The 20,406-nt window shown below is 46.3% G+C and overlaps 2 protein-coding genes and 1 long non-coding RNA gene across 3 annotated transcripts; 1 reads left to right on the top strand and 2 right to left on the bottom strand.

Moving 5' to 3' along the window:
• Positions 1–1,492: 1,492 nt before the first annotated feature.
• On the bottom strand, positions 1,493–7,878 carry LOC144899837 (uncharacterized). The gene is made up of 5 exons (XR_013628165.1): positions 7,793–7,878; positions 7,546–7,725; positions 7,277–7,339; positions 2,690–3,084; positions 1,493–2,591 (listed from the first exon to the last, which is right to left on the bottom strand). It is a non-coding gene; the product is annotated as an uncharacterized LOC144899837 (long non-coding RNA).
• gpr179 (G protein-coupled receptor 179) lies at positions 1,824–15,614 on the top strand. The gene is made up of 11 exons (XM_058082278.2): positions 1,824–3,094; positions 3,870–3,978; positions 7,290–7,386; positions 7,484–7,704; positions 7,798–7,866; positions 9,355–9,464; positions 9,533–9,771; positions 9,862–10,000; positions 10,807–10,909; positions 10,990–11,130; positions 11,263–15,614. The coding sequence occupies exons 1-11, from the start codon at positions 2,205–2,207 to the stop codon at positions 14,551–14,553; spliced, it is 5,409 nt and encodes a 1,802-aa protein (XP_057938261.2). The 5' UTR covers positions 1,824–2,204; the 3' UTR covers positions 14,554–15,614.
• mrpl45 (mitochondrial ribosomal protein L45) lies at positions 15,205–19,882 on the bottom strand. Its single transcript, XM_058082290.2, has 8 exons — positions 19,814–19,882; positions 18,698–18,896; positions 18,506–18,623; positions 18,322–18,420; positions 18,203–18,251; positions 17,979–18,128; positions 16,468–16,641; positions 15,205–15,362 (listed from the first exon to the last, which is right to left on the bottom strand). The coding sequence occupies exons 1-8, from the start codon at positions 19,874–19,876 to the stop codon at positions 15,264–15,266; spliced, it is 951 nt and encodes a 316-aa protein (XP_057938273.2). The 5' UTR covers positions 19,877–19,882; the 3' UTR covers positions 15,205–15,263.
• Positions 19,883–20,406: the final 524 nt, after the last annotated feature.

Here is a 20,406-nt window from a genome sequence, read left to right as displayed (position 1 = left end):
ATGATGAAGAGGATGATGACACACTTAATTCTTCACCATATCCAATACTTTCATCTATTTTATTCCACATTCCTTTTTCAACGTTACATTGCCTCTTTAAAAGCCTTACAAATATTACAATAATATGATAAACAATGTATGCATGCAAGATATTGGCTACGAATAGAGACTTAAAGTAAAATTGCAGCCACTTTGCTCTCTTGTGACTCCACCAGAAGATACACGAGTGAAATCAATAAAAAGCATAAATTAATAGCCATAATTGATGTCACAATGAAACAAAGCGAGAAGGGTTGTTGCAGTTTTCGTTTGTCCAGCAGGTGGCAGCAAAGACAAACAGGAGCAATAGTGTACTGCAGTATACAGTACACTCGTACTGTACGGTTCACTGCATATACTGTATATACATTTATTATATAAACACTGTATATATACATTTCTCATCGTGCCTTTTCGCTATATTTTTTTTGTTGTTTTTTTTGTTTTGTTTCTGCAGTGATGCAATGACAGGGTTCACACGGATTTTAATTCCATATTTTTCACACTTTTTATAATCTTCGAAATACTTTTTTAACATTACAGCTCCCTAACAGATGAACTAACACTCACTCGGTCACTTTTACACGCATATTATCCAACATAATATATATACAATCAGAAACAACAAATCATTGAATAAAAAAGAAGAAGAAATTGAACAAGAATATAACTTCCAGTAACTTCCAGTAGGGGAGAAGAATGGACAAGAAGTGACGTCAGGGGTTCAGAGTTCATTCATTCATTCATTTTTTTATTATGATTATATGATGATATTACTATTGTGCCTGTTGTGTGATAATATTGAAAAACAAGTCATATGTATATAGTATTATGGCCACCAGGCGTCATAAATGTTACACATCATTAGATTAATTACCTTTTTCACCGCATGCAGTCAGCCATGGCAGCCTCTTTCTTAAGTTTATACTAAATTGGAGAAGCTAACTAGTTAGCTCGCTAGGTTGCTAACGCCATCGCAGTCTCTTTTGTCCCTGCGGGGATTCCGTAGCCTGCGCAGTAGAGCTGCGCAATGTGGTGTAAACAAGGAATAATAATAATAGTAAGATTCATATTTGGAAAGTCAAAGTTTTCGATGCTCTGAGTACAAAAGTGTGAAATTTTAAATATTAAATCCTTACTTATCGCGGTCACAGTCACAATGGTTTCTGGTGGGGTAAAAAAAATGTTTATTTTGCAATCTCAAAAGACATTAATGAAGTGCCTAAGCGTATGTATTAGTTACAAAGTGTTGTTTAAGAACCGAAAGGGGGCGCTGCAACATCACGACGGAAGAAGAGGACAAAGAAGAGAAAGTGAGGTCAGCTCCTCGTTTAGCACAACAAACACCTTTGACCACAAACAAAATGAAGGCATCGTCTTTACCCAGTTTGTCCAGCATGCATCACGGCTGGGGGGGGGGGGGTAATGTATATTTTCTTGTCAATCTGCACACAACACCACAAATGTTTTACTCCTGCATGTAATAGAGGAAAGGAAGCAGTTGCCATGGTTACCAAAACAAGAGTTCTTGCCAGCATGACATCTCCCAGCTGGTCTACTTCACTCCACACTTGTTTTATTTTCTTAACAAAACGCCCTCGTTACTTTGCTGTTCACACACACACACACACACACACACACACTTGAGGCTGCGGTAACAATGATGTGTGTGAGCAGTAACAGAGCATCCAACAAGTCTTTATGGAGGATTAATCTCAAATGCTGCAGAGATTAACCGCCATTTCTGAAACACACACACACAGCAGATGTCCCACTCTCATCACCTTTCATAAACGGTGAATGTTGGAGGGAGACTCGGGGCGAAGGGAGGCGGGAGAGGAAAGAGGCGGAGAGAGGGAGGCAGGACGGATGAGCGTCAGTGAGGTTGTGGAAGCTCTTTGGAGCAACAGTTAGCAGAGCAGGAGGAGGCAGAAGAAGAACATTCAGAAGGAGTGGGACCTCTGTGCACCATCTGGAGGACGTCATTTTTAAAGACGGGGTCTCGCGTGTGGAGAGTGATGGAGCGGTGCACTCTGAGCGAGGGGGAGCATCCTGCTGATGCTGCCGTTCTGGTGGACTCGCTGCTAACCTCCATCATCATGTGACACTCTGCTGAAGGAGGACAAAGGATCCCCGCAGACGTCCTCTCCGGAGAAAGTTCCAGAATGCTCCCCGTTTGGCTTTTCCTGCTGCCCTCGCTCCTCAGAGCCCAGGTGACTCCAGCAGGAGATGTGATGGAGGACGTGAGCAACAACAACATCAGCACAGGAGACCCGCCAGGTAGCGCCCCTGCTCCTTCGGACCCGACAGAACCTGCAAGCGGGGCCACAAATATCTCCCAAGCTCCCCTGGAGGATGACTGGACCCCCGCGGAGAACTTCTTGTACACTGGAGATTCTTCTGCAGTGGAGGTGGGGCGCTGCTCGCGGGCCTACGGCCTACTGGGTCAGTCCGGACCACTTCCAGACAGCTTCAGCGCCCCCCTGAGACCGGCGCTGGACGCTTTGGCCAACACGGCCAATTTTCTCAACATGATCTTCCAGGCCAGCGACCTGCGGGAGAGTACAGTGCAGGAGGACATGGAATGGTACCACGCTCTGGTCCGGGCCCTCCTGGAGGCAGACGGACTCATCCGGCGGTCCTTGCTCACCTTCGACAGCGACCCCTCCAGCCCGGCGCCGCAGCTGGTGCTCCGGGCCAGTCGTGGCCTGGCGGGCAAGATGCAGGCCATCGTGCTGCAGGACTTATCCAAGACTTGGGAACGCCTGCACCCGCCGCCCCCAGCCCCTGACGACAGCTGGTTCCGCCACTTCAAGTTCCCGGAGTCCAATCCGCTTCAGCCCGCCTTGTCCAAGAGGGTCCTCCTCAATGACCTCAGCACCTTGGACACGCCCAAGTGGGGGCGGGGCGACAGCTACGTGACCAACAGCAGCGGGGTCCGCTGGGCCAGCGCCCCCTACCTGGACTGTCAAGATGGCCGCTTTGTGCCAAGGTGGATGCTCACCTTGTCCACGTCCTTCTACGGACTCAAGCCAGACCTGACACCTGAATTCAGGTACAGCAGACGCACACGTTGATGATGTCACACACACATGGACTTCTAACACATCAAAAATTTTGGGACAGCTACAGGAAGTGAAAAGTGAGGGCAATGTGGTGTTTTAATCAGCTTGAAGTCCATAGGTGGACTTTTGCAGGGTTGTGGTTCTTCCACACCAAACTCCTCCTAGCATGCCTTTATGGACCTTGCTGCGTACACTGGGAACCGGACAGGGTCTTCCCCAAAGTGTTCCCATAAAGTTGGAAGCATACAATTGAGTGTTTTGCTAAGCTGAAGAACGAAGATTCAGGGACAACTCAAGTCCGATCTCTCATTTATGTATTCATTGATTACCGGATGTGTCCCAATACTTTTGTCCATCTAGTGCCACACAAATATCCACGTGCAATACCCGTGCCAAAAAAAACACCCTATATCCCTGCCGCAAGGCATGCTGGGTAGCTTTGACATACTCTTGATATCCAATGTTGTTATTATTCATAGTTCATATTGTTGGTGCAGACGGACTACCCAGCAATAATAGTGTTAGCTTATATGTTATGTTTAGCGCTTAGTTTTCATTTTGTTGCACCGTGATCAAGTCATTCTGCTTCATGCCCCCCCCAAATTGTTTAACCCAATGTGGCCCCAGAGTGAGTAAGTTTGCCCACCCCCGATCTGGTGTGTCAACTATTTATCTTATTGGTTATTCTTCCTGTTTTGCTCTTTGTTGACCCGTGAGTAACACAAAGTGTGTGAAAAAGTGACATGTTTGTGTGTTCATGTGTAGAGGCGTGATCCGTGTTGACGTGGACATCCAGGATGTGGACTTGGATCAGTGCGTCACAGGAGACGGCTGGTTTGCCGACACACACCAGTGCAACCGCACCAGCATGGAGGTAAACACGGCGTGGAAGGGAAAGGAAACGTTGATATGGATGTGGACAATCAGCCACAACAACACACACTACACAACGTGTCACATGGGATGAGGGAAGAGAAGACCGAGTAGATGTCATTATTTGTTTTGGCTGGGAACGTCAGCTTGCATTAGGCCAAAAGGGGGCAGGGACTGGATATGTCCAGCCGATGGCGCTATGGTGAAATAAGCACCATTCTTCTTACATCATCAAAAACTTCCCGCCATCATTGTGTGTGTGTGTGTGTGTGTGTTCGCCCCATTCATTCACACTTTCAGTCTGCCCCCGCCCCCTCCCCCTCGGAGCCCACCTGTCACCTCATTGTCTATTTAAAAATGGTGGCGCTATGCAGCGGCCTGTAGATGATCTGATGGATTACGGTGCTAATCCGGCCCGTTGACACACTCCCCCCCGCTCCTCCCCTCCCTGGTGGAGGTCCCAAACACATGCAGAAGAAGAAAAGGCCTAAATATCCGCCAAATCCAGCGGGCACCCTTTGTCCCGTCCTACCTGGCTTAGCGGGTGCAAGGCGAGGAGAGACTGTTCTGGGTCAGGAACTCTTTCCCTGTCATACTTTTTTTGCTTTTGATCAGCAGATGATCCCCTTTAAAGGGGACCTATTATGCTTTTTTCCACTTTTCTGACCAATACATGTCGTTAGAATGTTATATTATCGTGTTAAACCATGCTAAAGTTTCAGATAATAAGATTTGCACATTTGGAAGTGAGCCTTGAAAGAAGTTTTGGATTGTTCTGAACGCTGGGTTTCAGAAGGCGTGGTAAAACTACCCCTTTGTGATGTCACAGAGAAGCAGACTTCCTTATATGGGCAGGGCTGTAAGCCAGATAACGTGGTTAGCAACGGCTCGTACGGGAAAGCCACATTTCTTTACAATTCCTAGAGACGCCACCTTCGGGTACAAGTGGTTGGAGTTCCTGATTCCAGACCAGCAAAAAATACATTTTAATCTGTTATGGCTTTTCGAACTGGATTGTGGGCCAGTATGCAGCTGGACTAGCCGACAAACTTTCTGAATCCCTACGTCTTTCCAACGTTACTTAGTGGTGTGGAAGACAGAAGGGGAGTCATGGAGCAAAAGCAATTGTCTATGTAGCATTATAGAGTGTGCATACAGGGAGAGGGGTGTACTAATAGAATTTTCCCGCCACAGTTAGTGGCTTTTTTTTTTTTGAGGATGCATCCTTCGGTGGAAAAAGTTTGGCCATCCCGTTTTGCCGAGATACACGATCACATCCAGCCGTGTGTTGTTGGCATACACAAGCATGAACATAACTGCACTGAGCATTAAGTTATCTATAATCCATATCACATTAATGTTCAGGCTGTGCCATTAGACCTCGCCGCATCTGAGGGGGCGGGGTTACAGGATATACGGGGTTGTGTGTGTGTGTGTGTGTGTGTGTTTGTGTGGTGATGGATGAGATTTCTCCAGAAAAAGGATAAAAGACTCAGTGGTGGTTTTATGTGTCCATTTAGCTTTTAACTTAGATTAAGGCACAACTAATACATGTGTGTGTGTGTTTGTGTGTGTGTGTGTGTGTGGTCGGCCAACTGGCTAAAGTGAAACTGTGTCAGAGAAACACGACCTCCTTTCTAACCTTTGTTTTTTTATTCAGGTATCGTCAGAAGAACGCGCTGTAGTTTAGAGGCGGCCATCTGTTGTTTTAGGCGGTCCTACTGTTATATGTGTGTATGTGTGTGTGTATGTGTGTGTTATATCATCACGCGTCATACAGTATGTGTGTGTGTGCATGATATGTTGACAGGGACAAACGCACAGCAACATCCAGACACAGAATTGATCCAAAACACTTAATTAGTAATGGTAATGGTAATGGTTTAATTTCATTTGAACATGCATCCCATAATCAGTTCCCAGTTCCACATGTCCAAAAGGAGTAGGAAGAAGCAAAGCTTATTAAATCCTACCCCTCCATCTGGTACTTTTACAATCACTAACTGTTACTTTGTTCACTTCCTGCTTTCCATAATACAGTTTAAGGTTTTTTTTGTTTTTTTTAGTCAGTCTATTATATTGCAAAGTATTACCTCTTAAGTCTTTTGCGTTTGTTTTTGATCTTGTAGTATTTATGCCAGTGCAGTATTTTTGCATTTTCCTGTTGCATGTGTAAAATGGTGTTTGTGTTTTGCAGCATTTGGACACTGAGAAGAGGGGGGAGTTATTGATGCTAACATTTACACAAGCAGCTGTTAAACACAGAAGTAATGAAAATGAACCTTCCCCCATTATTTTGGGGTGAAAATATGCACAAAAATACTAACTGATGTACTATACTAATGTACTCGGGGTAGTTTAAGAGTTCTAGGGTTGTATACTGGTTATGATACAAAAACAGTATATTTAAAAACAGAACCATTCGATACTGTGTACAGTATGTACCGTGTACATACTGCTTTATTTATTTTAGATCACGTGTCACATCACAGGTAGGTGGGTGCGCGCGCATGGGGCCATGTATATGTACGTGTGTGTGGTTTCTGTGTGGGAACAAGCACACAAAACAATACTAGTGAGCACAAACTTATAAACTCTATAAGTAAGATATAAGACTACAATGGAACCAAGCACAAAGCCCAATATACAATATACACGAGTTAGCGATATGTTCACAACTGAACCGCAACACAGTAGCGATGCTAACGAGGCTAACTAACAGGCAGTTAGCAAGGTTAGCGAGTAAAGGTGCAAAACACGATACAACAGGGATATATATCGGCGGCGTCTTACGTTAAATAAGTGGGAATAAACGTTACTCACGTTTATAGACGCACACGGCTTTAAATAGCATCAACGTCCGGAGCTAAACAGTTACCGTGACATCAACTCCCGAAGCTAACAGCTACCGTGACACGTTCAGGTACCCGACCAGCGTAGTAATTCCGAGACACGCCCGCACACATTCATTCATTTTCTACCGCCCTTCCTCGTGAGAGTCACGGGAGGTGCTGGAGCCTATCCCAGCTGTCTTCTGATGGCCAGCCAATCACAGGGCACATAAAGACAAACAACCATTCACACTCACATTCATACCGATGGACAATTTGGAGTCGCTAATTAATTAACATTGCATGTTTTTGGAATGTGGAATGAGGAAACCGGAGTACCCGGAGAAATGCACGGGGAGAACATGCAAACTCCACACAGAGATGGCCGAGGGTGGAATTGAACTCGGGTTTCCTAGCTGTGAGGCCTACACGCTAACCACTTGTCCCCGTGCAGCCTGAAATACTTACTTCCTTCTCGCAGTGCGTGCCCATCCCGGGGCGGGGCTTCAGGCTGGGTCAGTACTGTTGTCGCTGTAAAGAAGGATACTACAACCCTGAGGCAGCCAATCAGGACACAGGTAACCATAGCAACACCAAATATGGTCTTTGTCACGTTGATGGCAGCAGGAAACAAACAAGTTTATGACATGAGTCTGACTGTTCATGATGATGCAGATGGTGGCGGCGGCGGTGGCGAGAACACGAGCAGTCGGTGTTACCCGTCCATGCCCACCTGCCTGCCATGCTGGCCGGGTTGCCGCAGGTGCCAAGATGGCGCCCCGTGCTGGGTGCAGGAGGACTGGCCGCTGAGGGCTGGCGTGCTGGCTGTTCAGGGGACCTTCATGGCGCTCATCTTCATCAGCATGCTGGTGGCTTACCGCCATCGACGGAGCAGGGTGGGTCGGAACGCCGGTGACCTTTTCCATGAAAGCTTTTTTTTATAAGCTAATATGTTAACACGATGGCGTCTTTGTCACTCCCCACCTCAGAGGATCCGGGCGTCTGGACTCCTGCTGCTGGAGATCATCTTGTTTGGATCGCTGCTCCTCTACTTCCCTGTAAGAGTTCATCTCAGAAGGAGATCTATCCATCTTTCCACAAAGAAAGATAGATAGATGGCGGTCACATGGCTAAAGGAGGAGAAGCCATTCTAATTTGTGAATTGGAATGTATTTTCCACCGGCTGTCACAGTCTGCAGGCATCGGGGCCTGTGAGGGCAGTGACTCAGCAGATGGAAAACACTTTGTCGTGTGCATGAGTGTGATGACCAGGGCTGGAATTGAACACGTGGTGAGTTTTGTCCTTGCTGGCGGTGTCTACTAGTCTACTAGTAGACTGGAATGGCCGGATCTCATAAGATAGCGTTCCTAATGAAGTGGCTCCAATCAGATTCCTTTTCACGCATCCGTGGCTGTGCACGGCGGTCAGATTAGAAGTTTACGGCTCAGCGCACGGCGCCATGAGGATTATAGCATAATGCCTGAAGGGGCGGTGCTAGCGGAGAAGCATAACGTGGTTTTGTTCTTGCGACATAATCAATCTTTGAATTTGTTGGTGCGTTCAAAGGCTGATTTGTAGTTGTTTAGCTAGCTAGTACAACACGGAACATTTAGCCTGTGCACTTTGTAGCGTATGCTAAAGTTTTGGGAGCTTCTTGCTGTAATGCACGTGGGGGGGGGGGGGGGGGCGCCCATTTGCGCTGATTAAAAGCTGCCATCTTTAGTGCACGTTGTCTGCGTGCGTTTCGCTCTGAGCTGCTTTACGGACACAATGATGTGCGGCCGCACTCACACTTTGACCTTTTAGCTGATGCTCTCATCCCGAGTGGCTGACGGCGGAATGAGCGCTAATTCCTGGATTACGGAGGTCCGCTCACTAGAAGGCACAACTGCTGTCAGACATCTTGTTTCCCTTTTGAAAGCAAACGGTCTGTTAGGTTGCTGGTTCAAGTCAACATGGAGAATTTAAAACCCGTTCCTGTGGTCGGAATATTCAACTAAGTGGGTAAATCCCACAAATAATATGATTTTATATGAATCATTATTATTGTTAATTACTTTTATTTAGCGTATAATGTCAATGCAAAGGGGCTGCACAGTGGTCGAGTGGTTCGTGCGCAGACCTCACAGCTAGGAGACCCGAGTTCAATTCCACCCTCGGCCATCTCTGTGTGGAGTTTGCATGCGTGGGTTTTCTCCGGGTACTCCGGTTTCCTCCCACATTCCGAAAACATGCTAGGTTAATTAGCCACTCCAAATTGTCCATAGGTATGAATGTGAGTGTGAATGGTTGTTTGTCTATATGTGCCCTGTGATTGGCTGGCCACCAGTCGCGGTTAATCGGTTGCAGACCCGACCGTGATCAGTGATTTTAGGATTTAATAAAGTAGGATTCAATATTAATAAATGGAACATATTGAAATAGAGCTCTGTAGACATGAAATAACACCCCTATAGTCACCTTTACACTCCTATTACTGTAAAGATACGGGCCAGTCTGCCAGTCTACATGTCACTAAAAGTCCCCCCCTTGTGGGCCTCTGCAGGTCTTCATCCTGTACTTCAGGCCCAGCACGTTCAGGTGCATCCTGCTGCGCTGGGTTCGGATGTTGGGTTTTTCCATCGTCTACGGCACGCTCACTCTGAAGATGTACAGGTGAGATGATGATGTGTGGAGGTACTCGCTTGTACAACTTTAAGGTCGGCCTTAAACCTCTTTTGCAGGGTCCTTAAGGTGTTCCTGTCCCGCACGGCCCAGAGAGTCCCGTACATGTCCAGCCTCCACCTGCTGAGGATCCTGGGAATGATGCTGATGACCGTCAGCTGGTTCCTGTGTGCCTGGACGGTGGGGGTCCTGCAAAACCGCGACCGGAACATTCCGGTGTTTGTGACAGGCAGCACGTCTGAGGGCCAGGACTTCAACCTGTGCTACCTGGACCGCTGGGACTACATGATGGCCGTGGGTGAGTAATTGGAACACATAATCAGGAAAGTGTCCCCGTGTCCAGGTAGCGGTAGGATTTGGTAGGATTAACGGGACTGTGGTACCGCAGCCGAGCTCCTGTTCCTGTGCTGGGGGAGCTCCCTGTGGACCGCTGTCCGGCCGGTGCCGTCTGCCTTCCACGAGCCTCGTTATATGGGCATCGCCATCCACAACGAGCTGCTTCTCTCCACCATGTTCCACCTGTGCAGGTAAGAACCCGGTTGGGCCCCCATTGGTGTGAAAAACACGATACAACAGGGATATAGATCGGCGGCGTCTAACGATAAATAAGTGAGAATAAACGTTACTCACGTTTATAGACGCACACGGCTTTACATAGCATCAACTCCCGAAGCTAACAGCTACCGTGACACGTTCAGGTACCCGACCAGCGTAGTAATTCCGAGGCACGCCCGCACACATTCATTCATTTTCTACCGCTCATCCTTATGAGAGTCACGGGGAGGGGGTGCTGGAGCCTATCCCAGCTGTCTTCTGGTGGCCAGCCAATCACAGGGCACATATAGACAAACAACCATTCACACTCACATTCATACCTATGGAGTGGCTAATTAACCTAGCATGTTTTTGTAATGTGGGAGGAAACCGGAGTACCCGGAGAAAACCCACGCATGCACGGGGAGAACATGCAAACCGACGGTGGAATTGAACCCTGGTCTCCTAGCTGTGAGGTCTGCGCGCTAACCACTAGACTGCCGTGCCGCCGTGTTTTTCTTTTTAATTGTGGCAATTGTTTTTAATTCTGTAAATCACTTTGTGTTGCATGTCTCTGCAGGAAAAGTGCTCTACAAATAAAGTTGATTTGATTTGAACGGGGGACAAAAATTTGGCATGTTCCTGGACTAGCATGGGGGATTTAGTTACCACTTAATTACCATGAGCGTAATTACCACTAATAATATCCTGGTGGTCCCAATTGCCAGTCCAACCCTGGTCCCAACAGGAAAAACCCTCTGGAACTCAGGTGGAATGTCGTTGTTGTGCCGTCCCTCAGGTTTACGTTTCCTTCTCTGCATCCCGACTGGATGCTGCTCCTCTCCTTCGCCCACACCCACGTGACCATCACCGTGACGCTGGCGCTACTCTTCATCCCAAAGGTAAACGTGGTAGTCTTCTTGTGTGCGTTGATCCTGCGGCGTCACAATCAACACAACGACGTTCCGGTTGTGTGTTGCAGTTTCTGTACATGAGCAAACCCGGCAGGGAGGAAATCGCCGCTGAGGTGTACGAAGACGAGGTGGATCTGCGGCGGTCGTACCTCAACAGCAGTTTCCGGTCCGCTTGGAGCGAGCGCAGTGTGGATCCTGATGACTTCCGGGTAAACTCTGTTGTTCCCTCCGACCAAAAATATAGTTTTGAAATGGAAATCTATCACTGTCATCATGCAAAACCGTTCTCCACCAAGATGTTGTGTCTTACCTTCTGATGTTCCATGTTCTCATGTGACCAGGATGAACTGAAGAGATTATATTCCCAGTTGGAAGTCAACAAAGCCAAGAAGATGAGCGCAAATAATCCTCATCTACCAAAGAAGAGAAGTTCTCGATGCACTTTGGGACGATCCATCATCAAAAGAATCGCGGTGAGCCGACAGTGCAGTCGCGAGGACAGAGACGGATCCTTCCGAAGCGGGAATCACTCTGGGTCATTCCGGAAGGCGGCGGACAACTTAAGCATCAGAAGTTCAATCAAGTCGCCAACCCCGTCTCCGTATAAGTCCCGAAGTGATCACTACTATGTCCGAGACGGGGGCTCCTTCTCGCGGGACTCGTCCACGCTGAAGATCAACGCTGTGAAAAGATGCTCTCAGAGATCCGAGACAGATTCCTTAGACATCCATCCAGCAGTCTGCAAATCGGTCAGTGCGCAAAATTTGACAATCGACACCAACCTGTTGCACCCAGACCACACCAGGCTTCACAAGTCCTGGAGTCTAACGTCGACTACCAATCATTCTGTGGAGAACATGACCATGGCTAACGGGTCCACGTCCCGGCAGAGCCTCTCTATTAGCGAGCAGACCAGGAGCGCGCTACAGTCCGAGTCTTTCGACAAAGCGGAGGTTTGTCCTTGGGAAGTGGAGCAAGGACAATCCGGAGACAAAAGCCACAAGCACGTCACCTACGCCCAATCTCAGGATGAAGAAACGCAGAGTCCCACCTCGCCAGTCGCTCTCGTATGTCCCTGGGACCATCTACTGCCGTTGGAGAACAATCTCCCACAAGACAAGGCAGAATCCGAGTCCCCAAAACCACAGTCTCCGGTGTCTGCAAGCGCACCGGGGTCTCCAAGACCCAAAGTCAATAAAGATCAGCGAGTATTTTCGTTCCGAAACACCACCACCAAGTGGCTGTCGGTCAAATCCTTCCTGACCTCGGTGGAAGCAGCAAGCAGGTCCAGTAAAGATCAACCTTTAAATACAGAAGATTCCGTCTCACAGAAAAGTCAAGAAAGTGTCTCCTCAACATCCAGGTCAGGAACATCCAGTAGACATCCAAGCAACTTACAAAGAAGAAGCATGACCACCGCAGATGGAAAACCTTGCCTAGTCAAGCAGAACGCCATCCGACTGTCCTCTGGGGATTCTTCTGACAGGAGTCCAAGAAGGCTGGTCATTGTCAAGTCCGCCATCTATCCTGGAGATGCGGATGATCTTCAAAGAGACGGAACATATGAAAATGTCCTTCTGTCCAGGCAGAGCAGTAAACGAAGCAGCATAAGCTCCTGGGAGACTTCAAGCAGCTCCAGGACGCCTTCCACTCACCGAAGAGGAAGCAAAAGACTTTCATTTCGGAATGTGTCTCATGCGGATATTTGTCCATGGGAAGGAACCGCTGCTCCACAGAAAGGCGAGACCTCCAAGCAGCAGCAAAGCATGAAATCAGACATCTGTCCGTGGGAGACACCGGCATCCGCTGTGTGTCCGTGGGAGTCTCACCAGCAGGATATCGTCAAAAGACAAGAAAGCGGTCGTTCAGACGTGTGTCCTTGGGAGTCCCAGGATGTTCCGTCGAGTTCTCATGCCGTCCCCTCAAAGACACAACTGTCTCTGAAACGTTCCGCAGATATCTGTCCGTGGGAGACACCCACAGGAACACCGCTACCGATAATAAAACAAGACAGCGAGTACGCCGATGTCTGTCCTTGGGATGTTCAGGAAAACGCTGAAGTTGTGTATGAGAACCTCAATCCCATCCAGACCAAAGGATCCCTCAAGGTGCCCTCGAGACAAGTAGCAATGAAAGCCGCGGTATTCCCGACTATGTCCGGTCAGAGACAACCCAACCCCGCTAAATCTCCTGTCCGGCTTATGGAAAGAAAAATAACCAAGACAGAAGAAAGTTGTCCATGGGATTTCCCAGATCCTCCCCAAATTATGGAGGACGGCGGTCCTTTGGAAGTAGAACCAACAACTAGAATCTCACCTTCACAAATGATCATCAAGGCGGACGTCTGTCCCTGGGACAGCGGACAACAGGACAAACTAAATGACCCAAAAGGCGTCTTATGTTCAGACGCTGCATCATTCCAACGGAATACCGCCAATCTCAGCGTCAACGTGTGTCCCTGGGACAACGAACAGTCAATATCGGCAAAAACAGACCTAATGTCGAAAAATCACGTGAGACAAGATACTTCTCGAGTAAATATCTGTCCATGGGAGACAGAGGACGCAACGGAAGTCAAAACAGAAGCATCGGAAAAAGTACAGCAGCAGGGAGCAGCGGCACAGAAAATTCAGCAAAAGCAGGACAGCGTCAGATCCGATGTTTGTCCCTGGGAGACGGAAGAACCAAAGGTTTTGAAAAAGCAGGACAGTTCTCGAGAAAGTGTTTGTCCCTGGGAGACCGAAGGACCAAAAGTACTGACAAAACAGGACAGTTCAAGAGCTGATGTTTGTCCCTGGGAGACGGAAGAACCAAAGGTTTTGAAAAAGCAGGACAGTTCTCGAGAAAGTGTTTGTCCCTGGGAGACCGAAGGACCAAAAGTACTTACAAAACAGGACAGTTCAAGAGCTGATGTTTGTCCCTGGGAGACGGACGAACCAAAGGTTTTGAAAAAGCAGGACAGTTCTCGAGAAAGCGTTTGTCCCTGGGAGACTGAAGGACCAAAAGTACTTACAAAGCAGTCCAGTTCCAGAACAGACGTTTGCCCTTGGGAAGTGGAGGTTTTGGAGAAGGGTAACAGTTCTAGAGAGAATATATGTGAAGACACAAAGAAGCAAGATGGCACAAGAGGAGATGTTTGTCCCTGGGAGACAGATGAGCGGGACAGTTCTAAAGCGGATGTTTGTTCCTCGGACAAAGAAAACCCTCGGACCAACGTATGTCCATGGGAGACTGAGGACTCAGCAGTCCTGAATAAACAAGAAAGCGTACGTCCGGATGTCTGTCCATGGGAGACAGAAGAAAGAACAGGAAGTGTCAAAGACCAAGATGGCTCTGGAACCCAAGTTTGTCCTGGTGTGATCCAGGATCCGCACCTCCCAAGCAACCCCGACGAGGTCCCGGGGGATCAGGGTCTTCTCAGCGACGAGCAGGACGACGGTACTAAGGCCGGCTTGGCGCTAGGTCGCCGTGACGCCTTGTGTCCCTGGGAGATGGTAAGAAGCAGCTCCGGATCGTTCACAGACAACAACTCGGACGTTTTCACGTGGGAACCTGAGAACATTCCCGAGGAGGATGAGGATGACGATGCGGAATGTGCCGCAGAGGCACTCATATTCCCTCCTGACCTTTGACCACCCCTGACGTTTGGAAGGGCGGTGCACACTTTGATGGAGTCCCGTTTCACTTCCTGTTCCTTCCTTTCATTACCAAGCTGAAGCGGTGCCAAGGCATAGTGCTTGCAATAGCAAATGTAGCCCATGCGATGGCGCTGTTTTTCCAAGTCAACTAAATGAGAATATATTTAAAGCAATGCAGCCAATGGAGATTATGGTGGGAAGGACATCATTTCATAATTATACATAAATATAAGATGTCCAAAAGGTTATGTTCAATGCTAATGTTATTTTAGCATCATGACTGTGGAAAAGTACAATGATATAATTCCCTATGCTATCATTTAATGATTTATCAGGTGTTTTTTTTATTGGATGAGTTTTATGAATGTTTGTCTTGTTGAAGGAAAGTAGAAAATGTATGTAGGAAGAAAGGCAGCGAGTGTGTTTCTTTTATGACAGATTGCTCAGATTATTATTATTATTATTGTTATTTTGCCGGGCAAGTAGGGACATTTTATTTTTGTACTTCCCAATGGCAACAATACAGGAGAGTCATGAGAAATAAAGATTAGCATTCGTGAACATCTGTTTATCGCCATTTTCTCTACGCGTACACATGACGTGTGAATGATCAACCATCATCCTGTCTGCTGATGTTTAGTGACAAAAAAAAAAAAAAAGCTTTGCATGTCCTACTGTGGTTTGAAGCAGCACCACCTGGTGGCTCATTTAGACCACTGCACTGCCTCCGCTTTGGGAACTTGATAGTTGAGGGAATCGAATTCTTCTCCCGGCTTCAGGTCTGGACCCGGGATCGCTACGGTCTAAAAGAAAGAGTTGGGTTGAAATTAATGGAGAGGACACTTTAAATCAGGGGTCTGAAACACGCGGCCCGCGGGCCAAACGTGGCCCGCAGGACACTAGTTTGAGGCCCCCGCCTTGATATGAAAGTTTAATGTTTAAGTTTGATATGGATGCTGTATGGTATCATGTACCCAGAAAAAATTATAACGTTTGATTAATGTTCACGTTAAAGGTTAAATAACTGTTAATAGTTATCCTCCCTATCAGTGTGGAAGTGGTACGTTTTTGGCAATTTAAGTTTAAAGGAAATAACTTGAAGGCTACCGTTTAGGTCGCTAGCTCTCTAGTTTGCGAGTTAGCATGTGTCTCAAGACCCTGCAGTTGCGCAATATGTTGTAAATAAAAAGAGTATAAATGTGACTATAGTAAAAAAAATAGAAAATTGTAACCAAAGCAAAGTTTTTAATAAATGCGTTTAGTTTTTTTTTTTTTTTGGAAAACCTGATGCGGCCCAGTCTCACCCAGACCCGAGCTCCAGTGGCCCCCCAAGTAAATTGAGTTTGAGACCCCTGCTTTAAGTAATAAAATGGGTGAACAGTTCACAGCTGATCTTAGGTCCTGTCTACACAGAAACGTTCCGGGGATTAGGTTCATCCGGGCGGGAATGGATCACTGCGTGAAAACCACGTAATACACAAATCACGCCTACTTGTGGCGCTATAAAGTGACAAAGTCCGTCGTCTTCCACTTCCCCAAGGCTCACCTAGACTTAGGACAAAGTGGACAAAGTACTTTTGCGAGTCGTTTTGGAGGCGAGTTGTGTCCGTCGGAATATTCAGATATTATTTTTGGCTTGTCGTCAAACCTCGGTTCTGGTCATGTGACAGCGAGGGGATGCAATTGTGGAAAATAAGACTAACAAAAACCGCTGCATGTGACTTGGCAGTGTTTCATACTGGGTGTGTCGATCCCCGCCTCGCATAAACTTCACTTTACAGTCGTTGTAAATTCCATATTTACAAACCAAACTTGGAAAAAATCCTAAATTCTATGCCGCAAACATTTCCAGCAAAAAAATAAAATAAATAAAATTTGGACAGCCCTGGTCTATTTATCATTACTCGCCTTAATGATGGGGTCCTTGGCAGGGGCCCAGGATGGCACGATCTTTCCGTGGAGCCGCCATCGGCCGTAGGGGTTGACGAGGTGTCGCTCAATCACCAAGTACTCCAAGACGTCCTTTGGTTGCTCCTCGCTGCCCAACATCAGCCTTCCAAAGCGGTCGTAGATGGCCAGAGTCTGCAGGATGACACGTTCCTCAACCTCAACTACGGTGCTACATCGCGGTTCCGACACTTCCACCGGAAGAAAGCATTTCACGTGTACGAACTCTTTACTGTTCAATTGAAATGTAGCCAGTCATAAATAAAACACAAACGATAATAGTGATGAAAGTTGGAGAACTCTTTTTTTTTTTAACCTTCCTCTTGTGTTAGCTTTCTGGTATCATCTCTTATGTTTTGACCCGTGTATTAAATCAGCTATAAAATACACTAAAAACAATAAGTTAACATCAAATTTGCTTCTCATGTCTTGGTTACCTTCTTAGGCTTCCTCATCCGTGAAAATGTTGCTTTTAATACTTTTGTTGTGCGCATGTAGGCCTTTTTTTTGTCACTATACCCCTCCATTTCAATTTCCAAAAATGGTAAACTGAACCTCAAAAGAATCTTATTCATAAATTGAAGGTTCTTTTCTTACCTGGCTATTACTGAGGGCTATTGAACATATCTCTTAAATCAATTAGTTTGATTTATTTTCTCATTTTAGTATTAATCACTAAAGAAACATGTATGGTGTTGGGGTGAATTTTGACCCATATATATTCATGTCAAGAAAAGGTAGAAAAAGTGATTGTTTTCAGCAACAGAACTTTAGTATAAACTGAAATCAGGTCCAGATCTTGGTTCACTGTACTTCTTGCCGTTCTTTCCATGATCCAAATTGTAAATGTGAAATCAGCCAATCAAATGAGTGAATTCACGTCACATGTACACTGGAAAAGCGGTCAAAATGAGAATCCCCTGAAGCTTCCATGATGAGAAGAGGAGCTGGTTGTCATTGTGTTGGCTAATTGTACACTTATGATTTCAGTTGTGGCTCAAAATATTGCTTTATAGTCATATTATTATTATTATAACCGGGTCTAAACTGACCCTAACAATACAGTGGTCATAATTTCAACCAGACCATTTTTGGTTTCATTTTGTTGAAATAGAGTTTCCTGACAAAATCAAAAAGCCTTAATGCAAAAAATTATTTTTATGCATTGAAATGCAAAACGAGTTGGTACCGACCTTAACACAAGAGGAGGGTTAATAATTACCATTTTCCAAAGGCCCATGGAGTTGTGGAACCAATAACACTTATGGTAAATACATGTGCAATTAACCACTCCTCCACTGTGCTGGATAAACATGTCCGTCATTATTTACTGGGTGTGTCGCAAGATTTAGCGAGATAAAAACAGGATGAGATTTCAGTCTCACGATAATAAATAAATAAATAAATAAATGACACGATAAATTAATAAATGGATTGATTGACACAGGACGATGTGATTGGCTGCATCTCACCTGTCTGGAGTGCATGCGCACCGTCACCTGGCCGTACAAGTTGCCCTTGGTGACCATGTCAGGGCAGCGGGCGTGGACCACCTTGGGGGCCTCCAGCGACTCCACAAAACGCCATTGGAGGGTCTTGTAGCGGTTCCCCCTGGTCATTTCCTGTGCGGCAGACGTACGCGTGATGGGAGCTGCATTGAAAAAAAAGTGCCGACGGGGAGTTGAGGGGAACTTACGGGGTAACATCGCTCTGTCACCAGCGAGTGAAGTTTCTCTTTGTTGAACCTGAAAAAAAAACAGCCAGAAGATGTTCATCGGAGCAGCTTGTGTGAGAACTTTACGCTCCACGTCTTACGTGCACAGCGCGTTGTGGGCCTCGATGAAGAGTTCTTGAGCTCGCTCAGCGAAACCCTTTGTGGAAAACTCAGAATCAAACTCTTTTATCTTACGAATCCTGTGAAGATGACAAAACAGCAAACTCTTTGAGTTGCCTTGTTGGCCCCAAGAAGAATCAGACAAGGCTGTGGAGAACATCTTACGCCAGCTGCGAGGAGGCGCTCTGTCGTATCTGCTCGGTGCGCTGCTTTAAGCCTTCTTTCGACAATGACGACAAACGAGCGTCTCCCTCTGGAGGGATGTAGGGGTCAAAGATTCCCGCTAATAACCAGGAAGACATGATCAAATCTGACGTCTGGTGCAAACATTTGTGATGCGTTTGGGGTCCACAGTACCGGTGCAGTAGATGTTGATGGGCCGCTCTATGTATTCCTGTCGGAGCACAACGCCGGCCGCTCGGGCCTTGGCCTCTGGGTTCATGTCCCTCTTGCTCTTCAGGCCCACAGCTGGAGGGATGAAGTAACGCTTCTTGGTCCTCACGGGCACAAGAAGTGGCACCGGGTGCTGCCGCACACCCGCTGAGGGTTCGACAGCCTGACGAGAGAAAGAAGAAGTGAATCAATGTTTTCCGGTGACCCCCCCCCCTCCTCTGGAACTAAACATGCTGATACAGCGGCGAAAGTTAGGAAAAATCTATGGAAGCTACTTGGGTTGGTTCAGTTTAGCAGAGGACGCAAGTCAGGAAGTCCTCGCTTGGAGCGCTTGGAAGTGTGACCAATCACGGCAGAGTGGGCGTGTCCAGAGGAGGGCCGTAAATTAAAACAGACAGTTTTGAAAATCCAAGGAAATACCGCTGTGATAGGTGCAGATTCTGGAAAATCTAGAAAGCTTTCTGTGCAGGGTATCGTGTGCTGTATATTAGTCCACAACTCATTAAAAAAGGGTCGGAAATATAAAAAAAACTTATAATTAGAATTGCATTGGTGACTAAATCTTCACAAACACTGGCATTACAATGTGATGATGATTTTGTAGAAATCAATGAAGGTAAAAGTAACCTTAAATGTTCATGTAGACCTTTCATTCATCATCTATTTGTATTTATGCATTACAATTGTTTTCTGCGTGTAAAACTATAACTGTAAAACTGTACAACGTGTTTCGGTTAGTGTTCGGTTAGCGTTCATTCGGTCTAGAGTCGGACCTTCTGGAATGGATTGAGACGCTAACAGTTATATAGGTTCCACTGTATAAAGGTTTGGCGCCAGCACAATTACATACACATGTCCTTAGCACTCATTATTTGTTTTTTAAATTATAACTATTAGGTAATTATAACCAAATTATAAACAATTCATCAGCAGACCGTTGTCCTCCAACTGGTTGTATTATTGCAAGCTAATGCTAGCCACGGTATCTTTGTGAGATATTATACTTTTTTTATTATCCACGTACTGAAATAATGTCCGTTTCCTCAATTGTTTCACATCAGTGACAAAAAGTACGCATACCTTTAAACTGCTCCATGTCGCTCGCTGAAATGCTGAGAGTATCCTAGTCATGGGCGCCGCCATGTTGATGCCATGGGGCGGAAGCTACAGAAAAAACTATATCCGGTCATGGTTTTCAAAATAAACAGACTCTTTTCTTGGTGGCGTTCAGATAATGGCTTTGGTTTGGTAGGACAGGGTCATGTAAGTGATGGTCATAACAATATTTCAATGTGTATTCCTCATTCAACATTGGCTAATATCTGGACCGTGCGTAATATTGTGCGTACACAATAAGAATACTGCATGGATATTTGTGTACTATAGTGTAATTTGTTTTTTTCAACACGAACAAGAGTGGTTAGGGTTAGGGTTCACTTCGTTTCACTTCGTAATATATCTGTGAATTACGATATATATCAATCTATCCATTTATATTATTATATAATCATTGATAATATCAATATTATCACCAGCAAAAAGTTCGCTTCTCTGACGATCATCACACATGCATGTGCAGTCCAACAAAGAAGACGCGTTCTGTGACGTCACATGGCTCGTGCCCGTGTGAACGGGTCAGTCAAAGGGTGACGTCACACACACCGGCGTGACGT

Source organism: Doryrhamphus excisus, linkage group LG9 (assembly GCF_037039965.1).
Source record: "Doryrhamphus excisus strain RoL-2023G ecotype Guam linkage group LG9, RoL_Dexc_Guam_v1.1, whole genome shotgun sequence".
NCBI classification, from domain to species: Eukaryota; Metazoa; Chordata; class Actinopteri; order Syngnathiformes; family Syngnathidae; genus Doryrhamphus; species Doryrhamphus excisus.
Note: the sequence above shows the minus strand (reverse complement) of the source record. Positions and strands in the feature narration are given on the sequence as shown.